The 18,907-nt window shown below is 48.8% G+C and overlaps 7 protein-coding genes across 7 annotated transcripts; 4 read left to right on the top strand and 3 right to left on the bottom strand.

The window, feature by feature from the left end:
• Positions 1-855: 855 nt before the first annotated feature.
• Positions 856-2,854, bottom strand: CTRU02_210478 (oligopeptide transporter; the record flags this gene model as incomplete). The annotated part of the gene is made up of 7 exons (XM_036732153.1): positions 856-1,519; positions 1,576-1,762; positions 1,822-1,961; positions 2,014-2,114; positions 2,165-2,333; positions 2,388-2,568; positions 2,665-2,854. 7 exons carry the CDS (start codon positions 2,852-2,854, stop codon positions 856-858), a joined length of 1,632 nt encoding a protein of 543 aa, XP_036576079.1.
• A 435-nt stretch (positions 2,855-3,289) lies between these two features.
• Positions 3,290-4,141, top strand: CTRU02_210479 (methyltransferase family protein; the record flags this gene model as incomplete). The annotated part of the gene is made up of 1 exon (XM_036733890.1): positions 3,290-4,141. One exon carries the CDS (start codon positions 3,290-3,292, stop codon positions 4,139-4,141), a length of 852 nt encoding a protein of 283 aa, XP_036574400.1.
• Positions 4,142-4,528: 387 nt separating this feature from the next.
• On the top strand, positions 4,529-6,865 carry CTRU02_210480 (ferric-chelate reductase; the record flags this gene model as incomplete). The annotated part of the gene is made up of 1 exon (XM_036733889.1): positions 4,529-6,865. The coding sequence occupies one exon, from the start codon at positions 4,529-4,531 to the stop codon at positions 6,863-6,865; it is 2,337 nt and encodes a 778-aa protein (XP_036574399.1).
• Positions 6,866-7,047: 182 nt separating this feature from the next.
• CTRU02_210481 (ATP-grasp superfamily protein) lies at positions 7,048-9,080 on the bottom strand (the record flags this gene model as incomplete). The annotated part of the gene is made up of 2 exons (XM_036732151.1): positions 7,048-8,975; positions 9,032-9,080. 2 exons carry the CDS (start codon positions 9,078-9,080, stop codon positions 7,048-7,050), a joined length of 1,977 nt encoding a protein of 658 aa, XP_036576077.1.
• A 693-nt stretch (positions 9,081-9,773) lies between these two features.
• CTRU02_210482 (cysteine synthase K/M:Cysteine synthase B) lies at positions 9,774-11,765 on the top strand (the record flags this gene model as incomplete). Its single annotated transcript, XM_036732150.1, has 7 exons — positions 9,774-9,960; positions 10,005-10,203; positions 10,277-10,400; positions 10,451-10,541; positions 10,596-10,656; positions 10,710-11,073; positions 11,130-11,765. The coding sequence occupies 7 exons, from the start codon at positions 9,774-9,776 to the stop codon at positions 11,763-11,765; spliced, it is 1,662 nt and encodes a 553-aa protein (XP_036576076.1).
• An 804-nt stretch (positions 11,766-12,569) lies between these two features.
• On the top strand, positions 12,570-13,869 carry CTRU02_210483 (glutaminase-asparaginase; the record flags this gene model as incomplete). Its single annotated transcript, XM_036732149.1, has 3 exons — positions 12,570-12,733; positions 12,787-13,595; positions 13,649-13,869. The coding sequence occupies 3 exons, from the start codon at positions 12,570-12,572 to the stop codon at positions 13,867-13,869; spliced, it is 1,194 nt and encodes a 397-aa protein (XP_036576075.1).
• A 1,710-nt stretch (positions 13,870-15,579) lies between these two features.
• On the bottom strand, positions 15,580-16,737 carry CTRU02_210484 (transposase; the record flags this gene model as incomplete). Its single annotated transcript, XM_036732148.2, has 1 exon — positions 15,580-16,737. One exon carries the CDS (start codon positions 16,735-16,737, stop codon positions 15,580-15,582), a length of 1,158 nt encoding a protein of 385 aa, XP_036576074.2.
• Between the last annotated feature and the right edge of the window lie 2,170 nt (positions 16,738-18,907).

Here is an 18,907-nt window from a genome sequence, read left to right on the forward strand (position 1 = left end):
CATTGGAAAATACTTGGCTAATGTATGTACCAAGATTTGCCCGTCTAGGTTAGCCACAAACGGTAAGATATCTGCAATATTTAGGAATCAGAACCTCTTATCAAGCAACAGTGGTATGGGAGTTGCAGTTGACGACTTTCATAAAAGCACATCGGTTGTCAAATTGAATTGGAACTCGAACAAGATGGGTGAGCTTACACACCGGTTAAGTCTACTCATAGCCGAAATTGGAGCGTTTGGAGGTAGATAGTAACATAGTAAGATGGTTTCACAAAGCATTTTACTGCGTAGACCCTTTATGTTTGTAATACAGCTCAAACTAGGTAAACTGTTGTTTTACTCGCTTATCGAAGAAAATTTCATCAGAATCAGCCGATGCTCTATTCGACTTTCAAATTAATGCATGCCAGGTGCTATTAAGAGATTTATATGACATATTGATGCGCATTCTCCGACGTCTCAACAGCTCGGACTTATTTAAGGTAGGTATATGATATTTCGTGCTTTCATTTAAGCTCTTGTATCATTAGTGTATGTTCACATTTACTTGGTTGCTCAATGCTAACGTGTCTTTGACATCAGGCCGTATTTGGAAGACCAACGTGTCATATCAGACCCAAGCCTTCCTATCATGAAGAGGATGCTATTTGGAGAAACTTTAAAGTGATTAGAGACAGGCTAGTAAATTTCTTCATTAATTGAGCTTGTTGTATAAAAGGCTTCGACGAGCCACTCTCAAGTCAACCGCTGACTCCTACCATACATTGTTTCAAAATGGATGTGGCATTCAGTCGGAAGTTTCGAGCGTATCCGATACCCAGTTTATCTTCCCTATTTGTAATTATCTCCAGACATCTAATTATCTCGGTCCAAGTTGTTGAGTTCACGATCCAGCTTGTCATACTTGCGAAACTTCCACCAAAATAGGATCGAACATATCCCCATGACTCCCGCGATGACGGCATACACAATGACAAGATGAGGGTCCCGTGACACTGGACTAAGCGCCATAGCCATTAGAGACCCAATGCAGGCGCTCAGCTGGACCATAGCCTGAACAATGCTCCTCATCTCCTTGGGAGCCTTGGAGTATGCGTACTCGCTTGCAGTAACGAGGCCGAAAATCTCCGCAATGCCTATAGCTACATATATGGGCAATTGAGCCCAGACATTGATCGCGTTGGGTAGACGTCCGCCGTCTGAAGCGGGACATGCGCGGGGTGCATCAAAGCAGGGTCCTGTGCTGTAAATGATTTTCTGGAGACCTGCTGCGTAGGCCATACCGCAGCCGCATATGAGGAAGGCGACTGAAATTCGGGCCATAGGACCGAAGGAGATACGGTGCTTCGCGAGAAAGTTATATAAAGCCTGGATCACAGGGCCAAAGACCACACAAGCCACACCAGCCATAGCTTGGAGCATGTCATTCGGTACCCCGTGAAGCTGCATCTGGCCGGCTTGCGAAATTAGATTGTTGAACATTTGCGTGATTGCCATATAGAAGAAGGCGAAACAGAAGCTGGGACGTGTCAGTTTTCAAGAGCGGCAAGTAATAACATATGCTTTTGAACGAACATGACACGACACGCCAAGAGACCGCGTCTTAACTCGTCCACGAACTTGTCACTCCATGAGACCAAGATACCACGATTCTCCATCTGGTATGATTGCTTCGCATGATCCAGCTTGAGCCCATTTTTTGCTGCCACTGTCATAACCTTGATAGCTCGTGGAAGACAGTTTTCCCCAGGCCGAATCTTGCCTTCATTCTTTCGTGTCAGTGTTGTTCAAAGTCTACCATCTCCGGTGTAGCTCACGTACCTAAGCGTGGCCCAAATATCAAAAGAAGGCTCACGGCAATCATAAGTGAGGTGGCTGCCATGAGATAGGCCGCCCAAAAGTCATACTCCTTTTCTAGGATTGTGGCGGGAATGGACGAGAGGGAAGCTATATTTGTGAACCTGAGAAAAGATGGTGAGCGGGCCATGATGGAAGATTCAACAACGTTCTCACCAGTAAAAGGCATTGTAGAGAAATTGCAGCGTTCTTGTGCTGTCGACAACAACAAGAGTCCCATTCTTTTGCCGAACGAGTTGAGGACTCTTTTGGACATACTGATCGCCTGGGAGAAGTTGTTAGACAAGTAGCCCCCCTCATATCCTTCCTTGAATGGGTGTTTCTTACCAATGAATGGGGAAACGGTTGCTTTTGTTGCACCAACACCCAGTCCTACTAGGACCATAGCGACAATTAAACCTGGAAGACCTGCACCTCTGTCAAGGGAAAAGGGCAGGGCTGTAACAAACATGATGAGTGACCCGCAAAACGACAAGCTGAAATTTCGTCAGCTTATCCGCGCAATGGGACATCAAGAGACTCCAACATACAAAAGCCCCAGTAATAGGGTCTTGTAACGGCCAAGCCATATGTCAGAGACAATGGCGAAGCAACTGGGCGTTAGGAAAAGAAAGATAAAAAATCCATTGGATATTGCTGTTGCCTTTGCCTGCCCCAGTCCGAGAGCTCCTGGTACAAATTGAGAGTCTCGTTCGTTTTGAAGATAGTTTTCTGAGATAATCAGTCAGTTGAGACCAACCCATAAAACAAGCCGTGGGTGGAAGCAAACGTGGGGGTTGACGGGGGTGGCGGTCGGACAGCACTCACGCCAAATGGAAACGAAACAGTAATAGCTGAACCTCTCAGACGCTCCAATCAGAGCGGCTGCCCACGCTGGGGATGGAATTTTGTCAACAATGTGTGGGAGATTCTCTATCTCGTCGTCTGTTGCATCTCTAGGGAGAGTATCGACAGCCTGGGCCTCAGGCGAAGAACTTTTTTTGTCAACAATGCCCATGTTGATGAATCCCAAAAAGCCACTCTTGCACCATAGACCGAAGCCAGCTCCGACATCATGTGGACGACGGCGGTCGGCGGCTGATTAGTTATTACATGGCCCAACTCGGCAGTTCAAGTTGGCCTTTTGATCAAAAGAATAGGTTAGGGTAACATACAAGCACAGTGCTAGCCCTACTGTTCAATAAGCAAGTGCCAAGCTGACGCCAAGCTGCAGCCAAGCACACCAAGACGGGAAATGCTCTCAAACATGCTCACGACAAGGCCAGACGCAGAACCACGTCCCAAAGGGGAGCGGAACCTATGCTTGGGTCGCGTCCAGGTCAAAAGATGTTTCCCCTTCTCTTTTCTTGTTAGACGGATAAAGGCACGGGTACTTATTAGGCCAGAATTGGCGGGAGAAATGTAATTCATAAAGAATTGCATAGACATAGCCATGGCGTCCAGCTCACAGTCAAAGTACCATATCGGATTCAAGCAGGGAACAATCAAGTTGTTCGAACTGCGCAATGTCTCGACTTGCTTGCAGTACCTGCTCCCGACGCTCAAGTCGCTGCCACCCACCTTCTCCCTCCTGGATGTCGGCTGCGGTCCAGGCAGCATAACCCTGGACCTGGCTCGACATTTTCCCCAGGCCACCATCATCGGGGTCGACCAGAGCGCCGAGGTGACGGAGCGCAACCGGGCCAGCGTTGAAGAGCTCGCTCCCGGAACCCGTGTGGACTTCCGCCAGGGCGACGTGCTCAGGCCCGAGACATTCCTCACCCCGGAGGAGATGGAGGCCAAGTTCGACGTCGTCCACGAGCACACCACCCTCATCTGCATCCCTGAAAACGCCCCAGTACTTAAGCAGATGCGGCTGTTGGCCAAACCAAACGGCGGTATTGTCGCATGTCGCGACGGTGACACCCAGTCGCAGGTGCTTTGGCCACCATGTCCCGAAAACGCAGAGCTACAAGAGCGTATCTATAGAATGAACGGTCTAGAAACGCAAACTGGCCGTCGCCTGATTCAGAAAGCTCTGGCTGCTGGGTTCCGAAGGGACCAGATCACGGCGTCGGCCAGCGTTTTGTCCAACATCACGCCCGAGGAAAGGTTCGCGTACGCAGGTTCTATGCTTGACATCCTCGCCGATGAAAATTCTGAATATCGCCAAGCTGCCACCAAGTTTGGATACACGGAAGAGCAGGTTGAGGTACTTCGAGCAAATATGCAACGGTTTATCGACGCAGAGGACGCTTGGAGGCTGCTCATATGCACAGAGATCATCTGTCGGTTGGACGGATAGTGATTAATTATTAGGCCCGGCTCTAGGCACCACGGCCAAGTGACCAGATTTTGCAAACAAGGACTGTTCCAACAAGTAGGGAGAAGATAGATCACAAATTGAAGACCCCTGGTTGGCTGTACAGTACGAGGAGCCACACATGCCGCGCCAGAAAACTTGCTCTAGGTGGCTTTGGCCAAGCCATTCCAGGGTCGCGCCATACTTTTATTTGTCCCTAACACACCTCCATGTCAGTCTCATCCGTACCATGCCAGCCTCCGAGTAGGCATATAATACTGCTACCTTCTCCCATTTAAAGTGGTTCGTCTGTACCTCTTTGCTTATGTTTTTACACTGCAGCATCTCTTCTAGCACCTGCAGCACAAGCGATATTTCAGCCGTATAGACATGGCGCCGGCATCCCGTCTGCTCGCATCAGGCCTCGCCATAGCCTTGTATACCATTGGCGCTCAAGCTGATGGTACTGGCCTTATTGGATGGGGCAAGACGCTTTACGATCCGACCTGCACCTTTGCCTGTCGTAATGTCCTCAGGAAGCAGACTCTTGCTTGTACTCCAAGTAGTTCCAGCACAAACCATGGAACTGCTCACAATCCCGTTTCGACACCACCCGATTGCTTTGTCAAAGACCACGCCTTCCTTCTTACCATGGCCTTATGCATCGACACATACTGCCCGCTAAGCGACAAGCCACCGATGGCCAAACTGGAGGACTATTGGGCAGCTCATCTGGGCACTGGCACTCTGGGTAATTACAAGTATGTCCCAGTCATGTCATACCAAGAGGCCCTGACCGCCGGTCGGGACGCCGAGTCCAAGGCTGCCCACAACACCAATTCCTCGTCCTCTGGCTCTGGCGACCACGGGCACAGCAGTCACCGAAGGGCGCCGGCCGTCCGACTAAATGCTCGTCATGGAGACATGGGTTCAGACGACGACTCCGGAGGTTTGGAGGTTTACGATGTCTCTAGCCCGTTGCCCAAGGCGGCCGGAGGCTCCAAGCCGCTCAACACCACCAGTTTCGTCGACCCTTCCGACTGGCAGCTACAATGGAATTACTTGCATGATTTCGAGGTCAACGAGGCGACTCACTCTACTGTGACTATTGTCATCACCATCGTCGCTATTTTCTTACCAGTTGCCCTCTCCCTCCTTCGCTTTATTCCAGGCTTCACAAAGAGCCGTGCCTGGACTTACTGGCAGTCTTGGCTCATTCACCCAGTCACCTTTGGCAGGCGTCATCGCGAACCCATTGCCGGCGTTGGCAATATTCCCACTCGTGGCCAGGCCTTGTACATTTTTCTCATTAGTTTCCTCAACATCATCCTGTGGCTCGCCCCTTACACCATTCATCAGCCCCAGGCCAGCTTCACTTCGCTGAAGATGCAGAGCGTTAGTATCATTGGCAACCGTGCCGGCGTTATGGCTATGGGTAACGTTGTTGCCCTTTTCCTCTTTGCAGCCCGCAACAACGTCTTGCTTTACCTTACCGACTGGAGCTACAGTACCTACCTGCTTTTGCATCGCTGGTTGGCGTACTGGGCTATCTTTCACACCATCGTTCACTCCTTCATGCTGCTGGCCAACTACATTCTGAAGGGTACCTATGAGGCTGAGCTGATCCGCCTGTACTGGATCTGGGGCATTGTCGGCACCGTTGCCGTGTGCGCTATTCTGCTGTCCTCCCTGCTGTGGGTGCGCCAGCGCTTCTACGAGATCTTTCTGGCTTCGCACATTGTCTTTTCCCTGCTCTTCATCATTGGCTACTACTATCATATTTGGTACGTCTACCAGTACAACTGGGGTTACGAGATCTGGATCTTTGTCGCTGGCGGCATCTGGGGCGCCGATCGCCTTTTCCGGCTTGTTCGCAGCTTTTTCCAGGGCCTCAAATGGGCTACCATCACCACGGTCGACGATGTTGACGGAGAGTACATCCGCATCGAGGTGGAGGGCAAGCGCCTCAAGGGTGGTGTAGTTTACCTCGGCTTCCCGACTCTCACCTGGCGCTTCTGGGAAACCCATCCATTTTCTGTGGCTTATGCCGGAGATGATGGCATCGCCACGAAGCCTCGAACACAGCATCCGACAGTTCTTAGCTCGAATCAGGAGAACAAGTCCGTCGCAACGCCCGAAACTATTGAAACTGACCCCGAAAAGGTCGTGGAAACATTCCAGGACTCGGACGGCAGCAACACACAAAGAAACACCAACACTACGGTTTTCTACTCTCGCACCCGCAGCGGCATCACCCGCGCCCTCGCTGCCAAAGCGGCCTCGTCCGTCCGTATCCGTGTCCTTCTCGAGGGCCCGTACAGCCATTCGGGGCACATCTCTCCGCAACTCTCCCACTGCACCGATATGATCTGCATTGCCGGTGGTGTAGGAATTACCGCTTGTCTCCCGTTTGTTCGTCACAGCTCAGTCGCGGGAAATACAACCCTATTCTGGTCCAGTCGGCACCAAGGTCTTGTTACGGCTCTCGCTCCTGCTATCGATAGCCTCCCAAGTAGCGTGAAGGTCGAGACTGTTGTTGGCGAGAGATTGAAGCTAGAGGCAATCCTGACCAAAGAGATGCTCGCGGGTTCTGGTGGTCCGTTAGCTGTTGTCGTATGCGGGCCTCCGGGCATGGCGGATGAGGTGCGCAGTAAGATTGTAACATTGGCGAGAACGGAAACAAGAAGCAGACCGTATGTCCTGGTGGACGAAGCGTTCGCGTGGTAAATTCTCAGTGGATACGATAAACTTCTAATACTTTACACAACAGATATCACTATCATTTATATTAGTATTAATTCTTTGGGACTTACACAATCTTATAGCTACGATGACTCCAGATTATCTTGATCCAAGTATCGATTTACTTTACATTCGACAACGGGACTTAGAAAAACCGCTCTTGAATTCTATTCATCCTGTAGTATGTAGTCAAACCGCTTCCTAACCTCTCGATCTAGCTTCAGACATTCCCTACGACCTTCCTTGCTCACAACGATTACATACCCCACGCACCACAGTTCGCTTGAGTCTGGGCCATGTACCCATTCTCCTTTCTCCTTGACCGTTTGGAAGTGCACGACATGTCGTTTGAGGTCCTGGTTCGCCTCGAGAAAGTCTCGCACAGCGTCCTCCGACCCCATGATGCCTGATCGCGTAGGGGCCAACACCGAGATTCCCAAAATGTATTGTGGTTTTCCATGGAGAAATGGCTGAGATAAAGCCTTCACACGCGCATCCTCCTCCGAACCGAGGCTTAGTAAGAGACGCACAGCGTAGTAGTCGACGCCGTGAGCGAGTAAAGCTGCGACACAGTTGATGTAACCGGGCGGACGCGCATTGACTTCGTGCAAGAAGCAAGACGCAGCTTTCGAAGGGGCAGTTTCTAGGAGTTTCAAGTCAAGAATGTCATCGGTGGGATCAATGGCATAGTACCCTCGCGAATCGCGAACCCTGGCTTCGCAGTGGAATACACCAGACTGGAACCCGAGCCGGGCGATGCTTCCAGCAAGTGAGTTCCGCATCATGACCTTCTCCTCATCTGGCAGCGCTGATGGGACGTCCATGAGCGTCTCCATGAAGTTGGCAGCCTTAGTACCTTCTGTCTCTGGCAGGTCGGCGGAGCAAGGAAAGTCGTCTGTAACATCGCAGAAGAGCACGTCTCCGTTCAGCACGATGAAGTTAGCATCCACCTCGGGCCCGTCAATGTACGGCTCAATCACTACGCTCGTACTCCTTGCTGCCGACGACGCATGTCTCTCTGACGCCCGAAGCACAGCTGCTCGCAACTCGTCCTCGTTACGCACTTTGACGACGCAGTCACTATTCCAGCCAGTACAAGGCTTGACGATCAGAGGATAAGTAAGCTTTCCCCCCCTCTCCGCCAGTACCGTTTCAAGGTCCTGTACTGCATGTAATACAAAGCCGTCTTCCTGTCCAGACGCAGCAGACTCAATCTCCCTTGAGGCACCCTTATTCCCCGCGTTGGCATACGCCGTAGAACTAGAGGTAGGTAGTCCCAAGATCTCGCACGCCCGCGCAACAAGCGGCAGCCTCACATCACTGATGCACACGACACCATGAACGGGGTGTGGATACGCCCGCACGGCTTCCACGACACGTTGAGTGAGGCCCTCGTCGCCCGCAATGCCTATAGGAATGAATGCCTCACGATAGTGCGCATGTGGGCCGCTGTTGTCTTCAAGCCAGTGACCCGGTTCGTCGAGGACGACAAGAGTGATGCCAAGCGCGCGGGCGGCCTTGTAAAACTGCTGGCTAGCTTCGATATTCGCGCGGCCTTGGACCCAGAATACGCGTTTCTGAGTGAGGGGCTGAGGGACAGTCCAAGGGATTGAGAGGCGTTTGGCAAATTCCTCGTCTAGGCGGGCGCGAAGGTTCAGGGTAGTGTCTTCGGGTTTACTGGCCCGGGCAGTGGCACCGCCAACAGCGTTTTGAAGGAGGGAAAGAAAGTCATCCTTTGTCTTGACGTTGATTGCTTGGTCTGGATTCGTCGCTGCCACTGGTGACAATGGGTCGAGGAATCCCACAGCAAGCTGGATATCATCGTAGCCGTGAAGCCTGTACGTGATGAAATCTGGCCTGATCACGGTACCAGAATCACTGGAGAAAACCAGCCTGAGGATGGTGGCATGGCGGGAGTCTTGGTGGATCAGGTTTCGCAGCAAACTGGCAGCGATATTGGTCTCGTCCAAATCGATGACGAAAGAACTATCTCTAGGAAGCTGTTCAGAAACAGCCTCAAGATCCAAGCACCAGTGGCGCTGTCCAGCTCCCGAGGTAGCAGTTCTGACAGTTGTCGCTGTGGCTTGCAGGATGACTAAGACATGTTCATGTTAGTTTGAGGTCTAAGCCAGGGTTAAAGCATTTCATTACCCTGTTTCTCGCTGTTCTTCAGTACGAGGTTCCACTCCAGGCCGGTCATGGTGTCTATCCGAGTCACTTCAGCTGACAGGCGCTGTGAGAAACGTGGGAGTAGGTAATAGAAGGACGTGTAAGACGAGATGGATTGCCCCGCGAGTGATGTTTTTCCTTGCACTTATTCAACCGCCGGTACATCATCACAAGCCGGCGGTTATTCACGCACCCCGCCTTCGGTTACCCATGGGAATCAAGCTTAAGGCTTAAGTTAGGGCTCGGCACGCCCCGATGCTGAAGGATTTATGAATGAGCAAGTTTTACTTTAATACCTTGCACATGCGTCGGATCCACTTGATCACCTCGTGAAGCTAGAGACGTCACATCGTTGAGCAAGTTAATATATATTACGCAAGATTCGCCCCTAAAATACTCCCTGAGCGTTTAAGAGCTGCTTGGCTTCCGACACTGTGCTGCACTGTTTCACTAGAGGGATTTTGAATGCAGATCACAGGTGACATATTCAGCCAATTCAAGTAGACAAACATGATACCATATTGACAGCCATGTAATTCAAAATCGTGATTAGGACATGGCACGCATACATGAAGTCGGCTTTGGGCCAATATCCTTCGCCAAACGTCGTCTTTAGATCTTCTGAGTTGAGACAAATCTGACCAGCATACATTGCAACCATTCCGTTTCTTCTTCTTTGCTGGGCCAAGACTGCAACAAGCTGAGATCTATTCTATTTGTAGAAATGGCGGCTCAAAACAACCTCTTCAGTGGTCCTCATTCGGTAGCTGACTATTTCGACCCCGACAAAAATCCTCCCCTCCCCTTGATCGAAATCCCAGATCGCCTGAACCCCTTCCGAGATGATGGCGTCAGAATCTATGCTAAAATGCTTACTTGCTTGCCGGCGCAGAATGTCAAGTCTCTGCCTGGTAAGTGCAAGTCTCTAGGCCGCTCAGTGGCCATCAACTAACATATACTCCAGCCCTTAAGATGTTGCAGAACAAGCCCGATGCTCACAGCAAGAAGATTGTAGAAGCAAGTTCAGGGTCTACAGTGCTATCTCTTGGTATTATTGCTCGAGTTCTCTGGGGGAATGAAGATGTCGATGCCTATGTGACGAATAAGAAGCCGCTAGAGTCATTGAACATGCTTCGGTTTTTTGGCATCCGACCGTAAGGCGCATTTCCTCAAATCTTCTATGTATTTTCCTCTATATGAATGTTTTGACATTTCTCCCTCCCTTAGGTGCCTATATGGCGGTCTCGCTCAACAGGAACCCACAGATCCTACGGGCATCATGTGCAGACTGCGGAAGAGATCGACACAGGACGAGCAGATGGTATACCCTGGCCAATATGACAATCCCAATGTAAGTTTTACTCAGTATGAAACAGATCTGAATTGCTGACTTGTGATAAGAACTGGAAAGCTCACGAAGAATGGACGGGGCCCCAAATCTACAAGCAGTTACCCCAAATCAACATCTTTTGCTCGACGGTAGGCACTGGAGGTAGGACTTGCGAGCTTGCGTTGCCTCTTTATTCAACTAACCAACGTCACACAGGTGCAATCACGGGTACAGGTGTCTACTTGAAATCCCGCAAGCCGGCAGTACGAGTCGTTGGGTAGGTCAATCTCATTCCTTCGCATCGTCACTCAGCCTCTGATTATTTGACAGCGTTTTCAACAAGTTCGGAGACCCGACTCCCGGGCCCAGGCATTTCTATGGCTTTCATACGTCCGGGTTTCCATGGCAAGGCACAGTTGACAGCCGGGTCGAAGTTTCGTCCGTTGACTCGTACCGCATGTCCATGCGCCTGTCGAGAGAGGGACTTATCGCTGGTCCTTCATCAGGAGAAGCTCTCCACGGCCTCCTTGAACATATCTCAAACCTCAAGAAGTCTGATGATCTGGCTCAGTTTAGAGACAAGACGACTGGAGAGGTCTCGTGCGTTTTCACATGCAGTGATCTACCGTATCAGTACCTCCCTGGCTATTTTCAGAAACTTGAGGCAGACGAGTTTCCCCGGATTGAAAATGAGGTAATTCTAACTCACCAAGAGTTCCAACTCAAACGCTAACACAACCTCACATTTAGATTCTTTTGAAATGTGACCAAACTAGACATGACGAAAGATGGATATTAGACAGCCAAAAAGCTGCAACCGTCTTATTCGGTACCACGCAACTGGAGACAAGCGGAAAGTCAGCAGCGGGCATCAGCAAAGATACGGTAGGTTTGGGCGAGTTGGTTTCGACTCAGAAGCCAAGAACAGTTCGCTCCTGGATATTGCAACTTCTCCAATTATTGTTTTCAAAGAACCCTCGGCTGGGACTAAATTGTTGTCCCGGCCACTCTAAAGACATCTCGCCATCAGTGCTGGTGTTGGATTTCCGCAATGAAGCTGCATTTAAGACGCAGCATCTTCCAGGCTCATACTCGGTGCCTTTGGAGGGCTTAACCTCCACTCTAGCTGATGGAGATCTCTTTGGAGATGCCGAATCTGTTCACATGATTTGGACACATATTCAGAAAAGTATTGACCAACCGAATGTGGCCAAACGGCTGCAGAAGGCGCGGGACAATCATTGTACCGTCATGCTGATTTGTTACAACGGCGATGCAAGCCGGCTTGCGTCTTCAACGCTACGCGCTATGGGCAATGAAGCGTTTAGCGTTCAAGGTGGTTTCGAGGCACTGTGGGCAGAGCTTGAAAGTACGGGCATTGTTTGAGTTATATCCTACCAGGTCTCCTAGAAACGAATTTGAATTACAAGTTGTATTCGAGTACCATGTATGGTTTCCATCACCTTTCATCTGTATTGGTTCATTTCTTCGTGTATCAAAGAGAGGCTGTTATGAGCTACGCCACGGTTGATGTGGCACAAGGACATACTCCTCCTACTTGAATGCAGCCAAGCAACAAGTAGGCAAGTTGTCGACACGTACATTTTGCTCTAAAGCCAAGATTGCGCGTTAGCGCAATTGGCAGGTGTCCTTGCTGCCGATGCAACCCTTAGGCGGGGTCAGACCTATTACAGATCTAGTGTGCAGCATGTGGGGGTACATTGGATTGTCCTTCACAAGGACTTACATGCGTTCACCGCCGCAGAGACACATGTGCGAGCCAAGATAAATGATTGCCAAGGGCTATGCGAGCACGTTATCGTGCTTATGGCTGTGTCTACTGATATTTCTGACGTTCTGATCCACAGGCTGCCCCTGTATTAGTGACTCATTGATTCCAGCCCTGTGTTATCCGCCGGTGAAGAGCATTCTTGGCGAAGAAAGTGGTCAAATCCAGCTCGTTAAGCGGACACATTGAGCAAATATGAGCTCGTTTTACTGATAGTCTACATGGCGAACATTCGGTTAGTCGGATGTGATAGCCTTCGTAATTTCTTGGTGTGACTGTTTGAAGAAATGGGTTGGGTCAATGTTGCGTACTCAAATGCGGCGGTTATTAGTGTTGAGTAGGACCAGTCGGGTTTCCAACCGGACACTCATGAACACTTACTGTTGTCGCCATCGGAAACAATGAGAGCCTGTTCCTTTTTGGTCTTACTGTTGCCAGTCCTGAGAGGCCTCGGTGTCGTCTCCCCAGCCGTGTCTGCCTCCGTACTGCAATCGAGAGCAACAACGTCCAGCCAGCGCCATGGACTGAAATGGCTCGGATCAGGCCAGTCATTACCAAAAATTCTGTAGATCGTCTAAACCTTGATATTCGGTACCGCATTTAAGCTAACACGGGAAGGGTTGTTTTCACTGGCGGAACTCTCGCCGAGGGCTCTGGTTACGGCCCCCTTGACGACACTCAATATGGCCAATACAACTTGACTGCGGAGGAAATTATAGCACGAAATCCGTACCTGTTCAATGTATCCCAACTGGCAATCTCCAACTGGACATCTGGTAGAACTGGCCCCTCACCCAGTCGTTCTGACGCTTTCGTCATGAACATGACGCGCTTCCTCGATGACGCCCTCTGTTCTGACGACAGCGATATCGACGGTGCTGTCTTCACTCATGGAACCAACTCTCTAGAAGAGACTGCAATATTATTCGACCTTCTCATCCCTTGTGACAAGCCTATTGTCGCCGCGGGTGCCTCGCGACCCGTCTCGGCCCTCTCTGCCGATGGTGATGCCAATTTCTTCCAAAGTGTCTCCCTGGCAGCCAGCCCAGCCAGCCGGGGCCGCGGTGTGCTTATCGCCTTTTCGAACCACATCCTGCAAGCTTTCTGGACGACCAAGATGGTACCCACATTTCCAGATGGTTTCGGACAGACAGCTGGCGGCAGCCTTGGCGAATTCCTGAACAACATGCCTTATTTCTTCAATACGCCTAGTTTACCGACGGACAAACACAAGTTTGACTTGGTGACAGTTAACAATCACGAAAGTTATCCATCGCTGCCTAAGGTAGACATTCTTTTCGCCCATCGTGAGTTTGATGGCGGCCTCGTCACGGATGCTGTCAAGAGAGGCGCCAAAGGCCTGGTTATTGCGGGAACCGGCAGCGGAGCGGTTCCCACCGGAAAAGAAGAGGTTGCTGAAGCTTTTGGTATGTGCTCAGTCTATAAGTAATAACCATAGTTGCTGACAGCTCCGTTAAAGAGAACGGAACGTACATTGTGGTCTCGACTAGGTCCCCCTATGGTGCCAGTGTGCCGTCTCTATCACCAACATACGCCAAGTCTGGGTACGTTCATCCGCTACAGGCGAGAGTTATGCTACAGCTTGGCATAGCCAGTGGTTTCAGCCAAAAAGAGGTTGCAAACTTATTTGAAGGGACAATTAGAGATGCCACTCTTCCATCCTTCATCTACGGTATTTAAGCCTACGTAGTGAAAACGCAGTCTTTTCTGAAGAAGACCTTTACCTTAAATATAGTCAACTACCTTATGTAGCTATTCTGAATAAAATCGGTGGTTAATCAGTAACATACTATGTGAAATCCGAATGGCGTGATGTTAATCTGCATGTTGTATCTCTGATTTCAGCAAAATATGGTTCAAGATATGAGGACTTTCAGAAAGGAGCCGACAACCCTAGTGTTTCAACGTTGAACACTGAGGTTCGTTAGATCCTTAAATAAGAGCATGTGAGGTTTGAAGTAGCAGTAACATGACATATACACGAAGGTTGGAGAATTAGGTTTGACAAGTCTAATGGGCTATGTTTTGAAATAGCACCTGAATTAGTAAGCTTGAAGCCAACTATGCAATGTGAGACTTTTAGACTAGCCAATGGTATTACTAAACATCTTTCTCCAGAACGACGTTCGGGACATTACTCTTCAATGCTTTCCAAGGAGCAATCGTACGATGGACTTCCCAAGTTGCTCAAAAATTATACTATCCATCTTAATAGCAGAACCGGTGCAGAGCCTCTCATTGTCCCTAATACGTACGTTGTTATATTCTGAAAGGAAGCCTGGAACGAAGTAGTTGTTCAACGAAGAAAGAACAGTTGTATTGTCTTTCAATTCTATCAGAAAAGTGATATTGAGTCTGATTCATATGATGACATAGCTAGTAGGCAACCCGACGTTGGATATGGAGTTGAGCTGTACCAAAAATCTCACCAAAATTAATGAGCTATGGATACGGAGGCTAGCCCTGAGGATGGTGGCAAGGTGGGAAATTTGGTTGACCAGGTTCCATAAGAACTGACAGTGAGGAGTGTGTTACGAGGTTAGCAGAAAGGGAAATGTGGCTATTTGGCTTATTCCAAGGGTTTGGAAAGTCCCGAAACAATTGCCAAATTGACGGGATACCGCGAGTCTTATCTCATCAGCTCAGAAGCCTGACTATGCGGCGTGATACACGGCAATGGGGGCTGGTGAGCGGCGGTCACCATGAAATACCTTTTTCCCAACGACAATGACATGGGAAATTCTCTTGTCTTGCTTTCGAAATACGGTAATTAAATAGCCTATCTGCTTTACCGTATTTTAGCCAACTCCAATCATCATGATTATGATATTGTTGCCTCGCCTATAGTTAGCAGCACAGCATGAATCTTCTTAAGCCCCGTAAAGGAATTAGGCTACAGAAGATAGGGAGTGATTACTATGAACACATGAACTTATATGCAAAGAGTCTAGTCACATGATAGTGGCATTAGAACCTCCCTAATCAATCAGCAGCAACACTCTCAGAGGCCCAGAAATATCACAAAGAGCGCAGGTTAACTGAACATAAAAATTACTCCCTTCTGTTCGTTTACTTCCACTTGTTACCTTTCTTGATGATTAAAACTTGAAGTCAATAAGTCATGTACCATAATCCTATGCTTCATAGCTTTGGGAAGATCCAAGCGAGATCTGTAATATGTGACTAATATTGAAGACGAAGAGGTTAGTTATTGGTATTAGCATACCACTTAATTCCGTAAAGCGCTTGACAATCTATTTAAACAAGACTATCAAATTCCCACTCCCTGACCTGATAGTAACATTAACGTCGCACACCCACTTCTCGCACACCCCCACATTTCGCACACCCATAAATTGGGTCATCATGAGGTATTCATCAACTTCATAACTATAAGTCTGATTCGTCTCCTGCAACTGTGATACTATCGCCAGTTTTAATAGGTAATTCAGGCTCGCTAGATTCATCTGAGCTATCCTCAATTTCGCCAGCCTCAATTTGGGCTTTGTGAATTGCCTCAATGTTGGCAAACTTCGAATTTGGGCTCATTTGGACCTTACGCCGCTTCCGTACCATTCCAGCCTCAACTTCTGCTTCCAACATTGCAATCTTCTTCTCTGCTGTAGCCAATTGATAGTCCTTTTCATCAAATCCCTTTTGAACCTTCCGAAACAACAGTCGCTGCGTTTGCTGATCTTTATCCAACTTGCTGAATAAGCTAAGTTGATCATATAGATCAACTGTCTTCTTGGGCGTTGACCAGGCTACTATGGATGTAGCAGATGCCCAGTTTTCGTCTTTTCCACCATCAGAGGCCCTCATAGGCGTAGAATAGCCTGGCTTTGAGGGCTTGGAAGCATTCTCAAGCAGTAGAGGGCTCATGAGCGGTCGAGCTATCGAAATGGGCCATAGTCCTGTTGCTTTCCAGCCGCTTCTGATATTCTTGCTTGAAAATGCCATCTGGCGTGCTTTTCCATAGCAGGTAAGAAAGTTCCGTTTGCCTACAACTGTAGAATCGTTGTGTTGAATGAGGTATCCAAGCTCTTTTCGATAGGTCGCCTTGAGAGGCCCAAAGACTGCTTGGTCTAGAGGTTGGAGAACGTGGGATGTATGTGGCGGTAGGAAAAGGAGATATATCTTGTGTTTATAACAGAGATACATAAATTCTGTTGTTTCATGACTGCCATGACCGTCTAGGATCAATAGTCTCTGCTCAGAGGGATGATCAGGCTTAGTCAGAGGGATAAAGATGTTCTCAAGCCATTCCACAGCTGTAGAGTCTGAAGTCCAGCCATTCTCAGTTGCTGTGAACTTCCAACCACTGTAAATATCACGTTTATGGATATCAAGAGGAAACCATTGTTGTTGAACCGATTTCCCTCGATAAATAACAAGTGGAGGAAGCGCCTGACCAGTTGCAGAGACACACTCAAGCATAGTTGTCCAAGCCCGAGACCCAGGCTGTTTTTTTCGCATTGATGAGCTTTCTGATGATCCCAGTACTAAGCCATTTGATCCTCTGCCTTCTAGGATACCAGTTTCATCCATGTTATAGCGATGATGTGGTTTGATCGCCTTGATCTCTGGAAGGGCGAGTTGTTGAAACCATTGCCTGATTACATTAGTTGAGGCCCCATTGACACGCTTAGAATCGATGGCTCTAGCTCTATGAACCTTGATTGATGGATTTCTCTTAATAAAGAACTGAATCCAGTTTCTCCCAAGTGGCTGGGTAGTGCCTCTGATGTCTAGGATTCGCTGGGCAAATTCCTTGAGTTGTTGATGTGTTGGCGGCAGCCCTAACGCCGCCTGGATACGCACCCATTCAGCTAAGTGACTTTCCTGTGCTGGAGATAGCTTCTGGAAGCTAGAGAAAGCTACATTTCTTGCCTGTGAACCCTTTAATCGAGACTGGAGGGTTGATGGTGGAATTCCAGCATCATGAGCTGCCTTTCGGACACTCTGCCCACTTGCAACTGCATTGAGAGCTTGATTGACTTCTGTTTCCGTATACTGGCCCATTAAGCGTATAAGAGTAACTATTCAAAGAATTATAATAATCGCTGTAAAAGTGGTGAAGATATTAAAGAATGTTGAAGAGGGTAAAATTCTACATGAGCGATTTATGGGTGTGCGAAATGTGGGGGTGTGCGAGAAGTGGGTGTGCGACGTTAACTGTCATAGACTTTGGAAGCTACAAAACTGTAGCCTACTATTGTAGGTAAGCATATTTCGGAAGTGAAATGTCTCTTTGTACATAAACATGCGCGCATCGTAGAGGATATTTCGACCTGGAAACACTTGCAGACCTTCTCCGGTCTTCTTATACCTGAGGCCATGCCATAAGCTGATGGCTAGCTGTACTAATTTGAAAGCTCAAGAATAGTTGGAGCTGTGCCGGCGTACAATTCACTTGGAAATACCAGTCTGAACGGGAATCTTACGCCTCAAAAGCAAACGCTACTCAAATACAGCTGCATGTAGAAACCCAAGTCTTCCTCTTCCAAAGGGCTGTCCAAGTTTCAAGTGCTTGTTTTGACTTGGTCAAGCAAGCACCAGGCTCACCACGATTTGCATGAAGGAATCCCTCCTATTCTCAGTAACCACACTTGGCCTGGTTGACAATGTATTTTCAACCTGACCAGCCCTAGCGAAGCCCAGCGTTGACGCCATCAACTCAACGTACGAGCCTTCTCCTATACGTTTTCATATCCGATCTCATCTGGTTGCCTTCCCACGTAACCTGAATTTCACTGGTTTTTTGGGGCACAGGATGGCAACGGCCATCTGATTCGTGTTGCAGCAGCAAATAATTCCATAAGGACCAGTACTCAAGAATACATGTTTCTTCGAGAACAGCTAGTATCCAATTTATAGGGAAGCTTAATGCCACAGCGACCACCACCGCTGCCAACATCTTTACATCGCTCCACAACTCGCCCTACCTGGGGCCTGGGTGCCGTGGTTGATGTCTCAATACTTGCCATCCTGAACGCCAAAATCGACTTCACTAGAAGAGAGAACTATGTGGTCTCTGTAAATCATGCTTAGGCAGTTCATGTGACATCCTATGTAGTTCTTTCTCCAAAGATAGGACTGAGCTCGTGCTCGCGTAACCCGACAATTTGGAGAGATACGGCCTTCCCAGATCTAGTATTTAAGCAGGCATTTGTAAGTGGCCTGAGCCCTCTTTATTCTGACTTCTGTTCAAGAGTAATGCTATTTATGAAGTGAATAGCCGCTGATGGGATGCTATAAGTCACAGGAAGCACCTGCAGAATATCTTCCAAGTCGTCCCCAAGAGGCAGATTTACAAGCTCATGTAGACAGTTGGAAAGCAATGTCAGTGAAACCATGCAGTTCAACATCACATGAAATATGTTGTACCCAGAGGCTACTAGATTATGCCGCTTGGGTTGGTAGTTGGGAACTAGATAATACCGTTAAGTCGAATTGCCTAGTTGGAGCCGTTCGCAAGGATTGGGCGATCACCGTTGGTACCCAGGTTAGCGCGGCCCAGACCCCATTACCATTGATAACAAGCTGTTCAACAGCCAAACTAACGGCTCCAGAGGCTGCGGATCATTGCACGAGGATCTGTGTTGAAACGGAAGTGAGACGTTGAATAGGAGCGACAATTTCGACTTTTTTAATGGTTACAATCCTCAGGCTACGAGCAGCTCATCCCAAAAAACCAATGAGCACAGTCTGGCGGCTA

The sequence above is a fragment of the Colletotrichum truncatum genome (assembly GCF_014235925.2).
Source record: "Colletotrichum truncatum strain CMES1059 chromosome Unknown Contig_0007, whole genome shotgun sequence".
Lineage (NCBI taxonomy): Eukaryota > Fungi > Ascomycota > Sordariomycetes > Glomerellales > Glomerellaceae > Colletotrichum > Colletotrichum truncatum.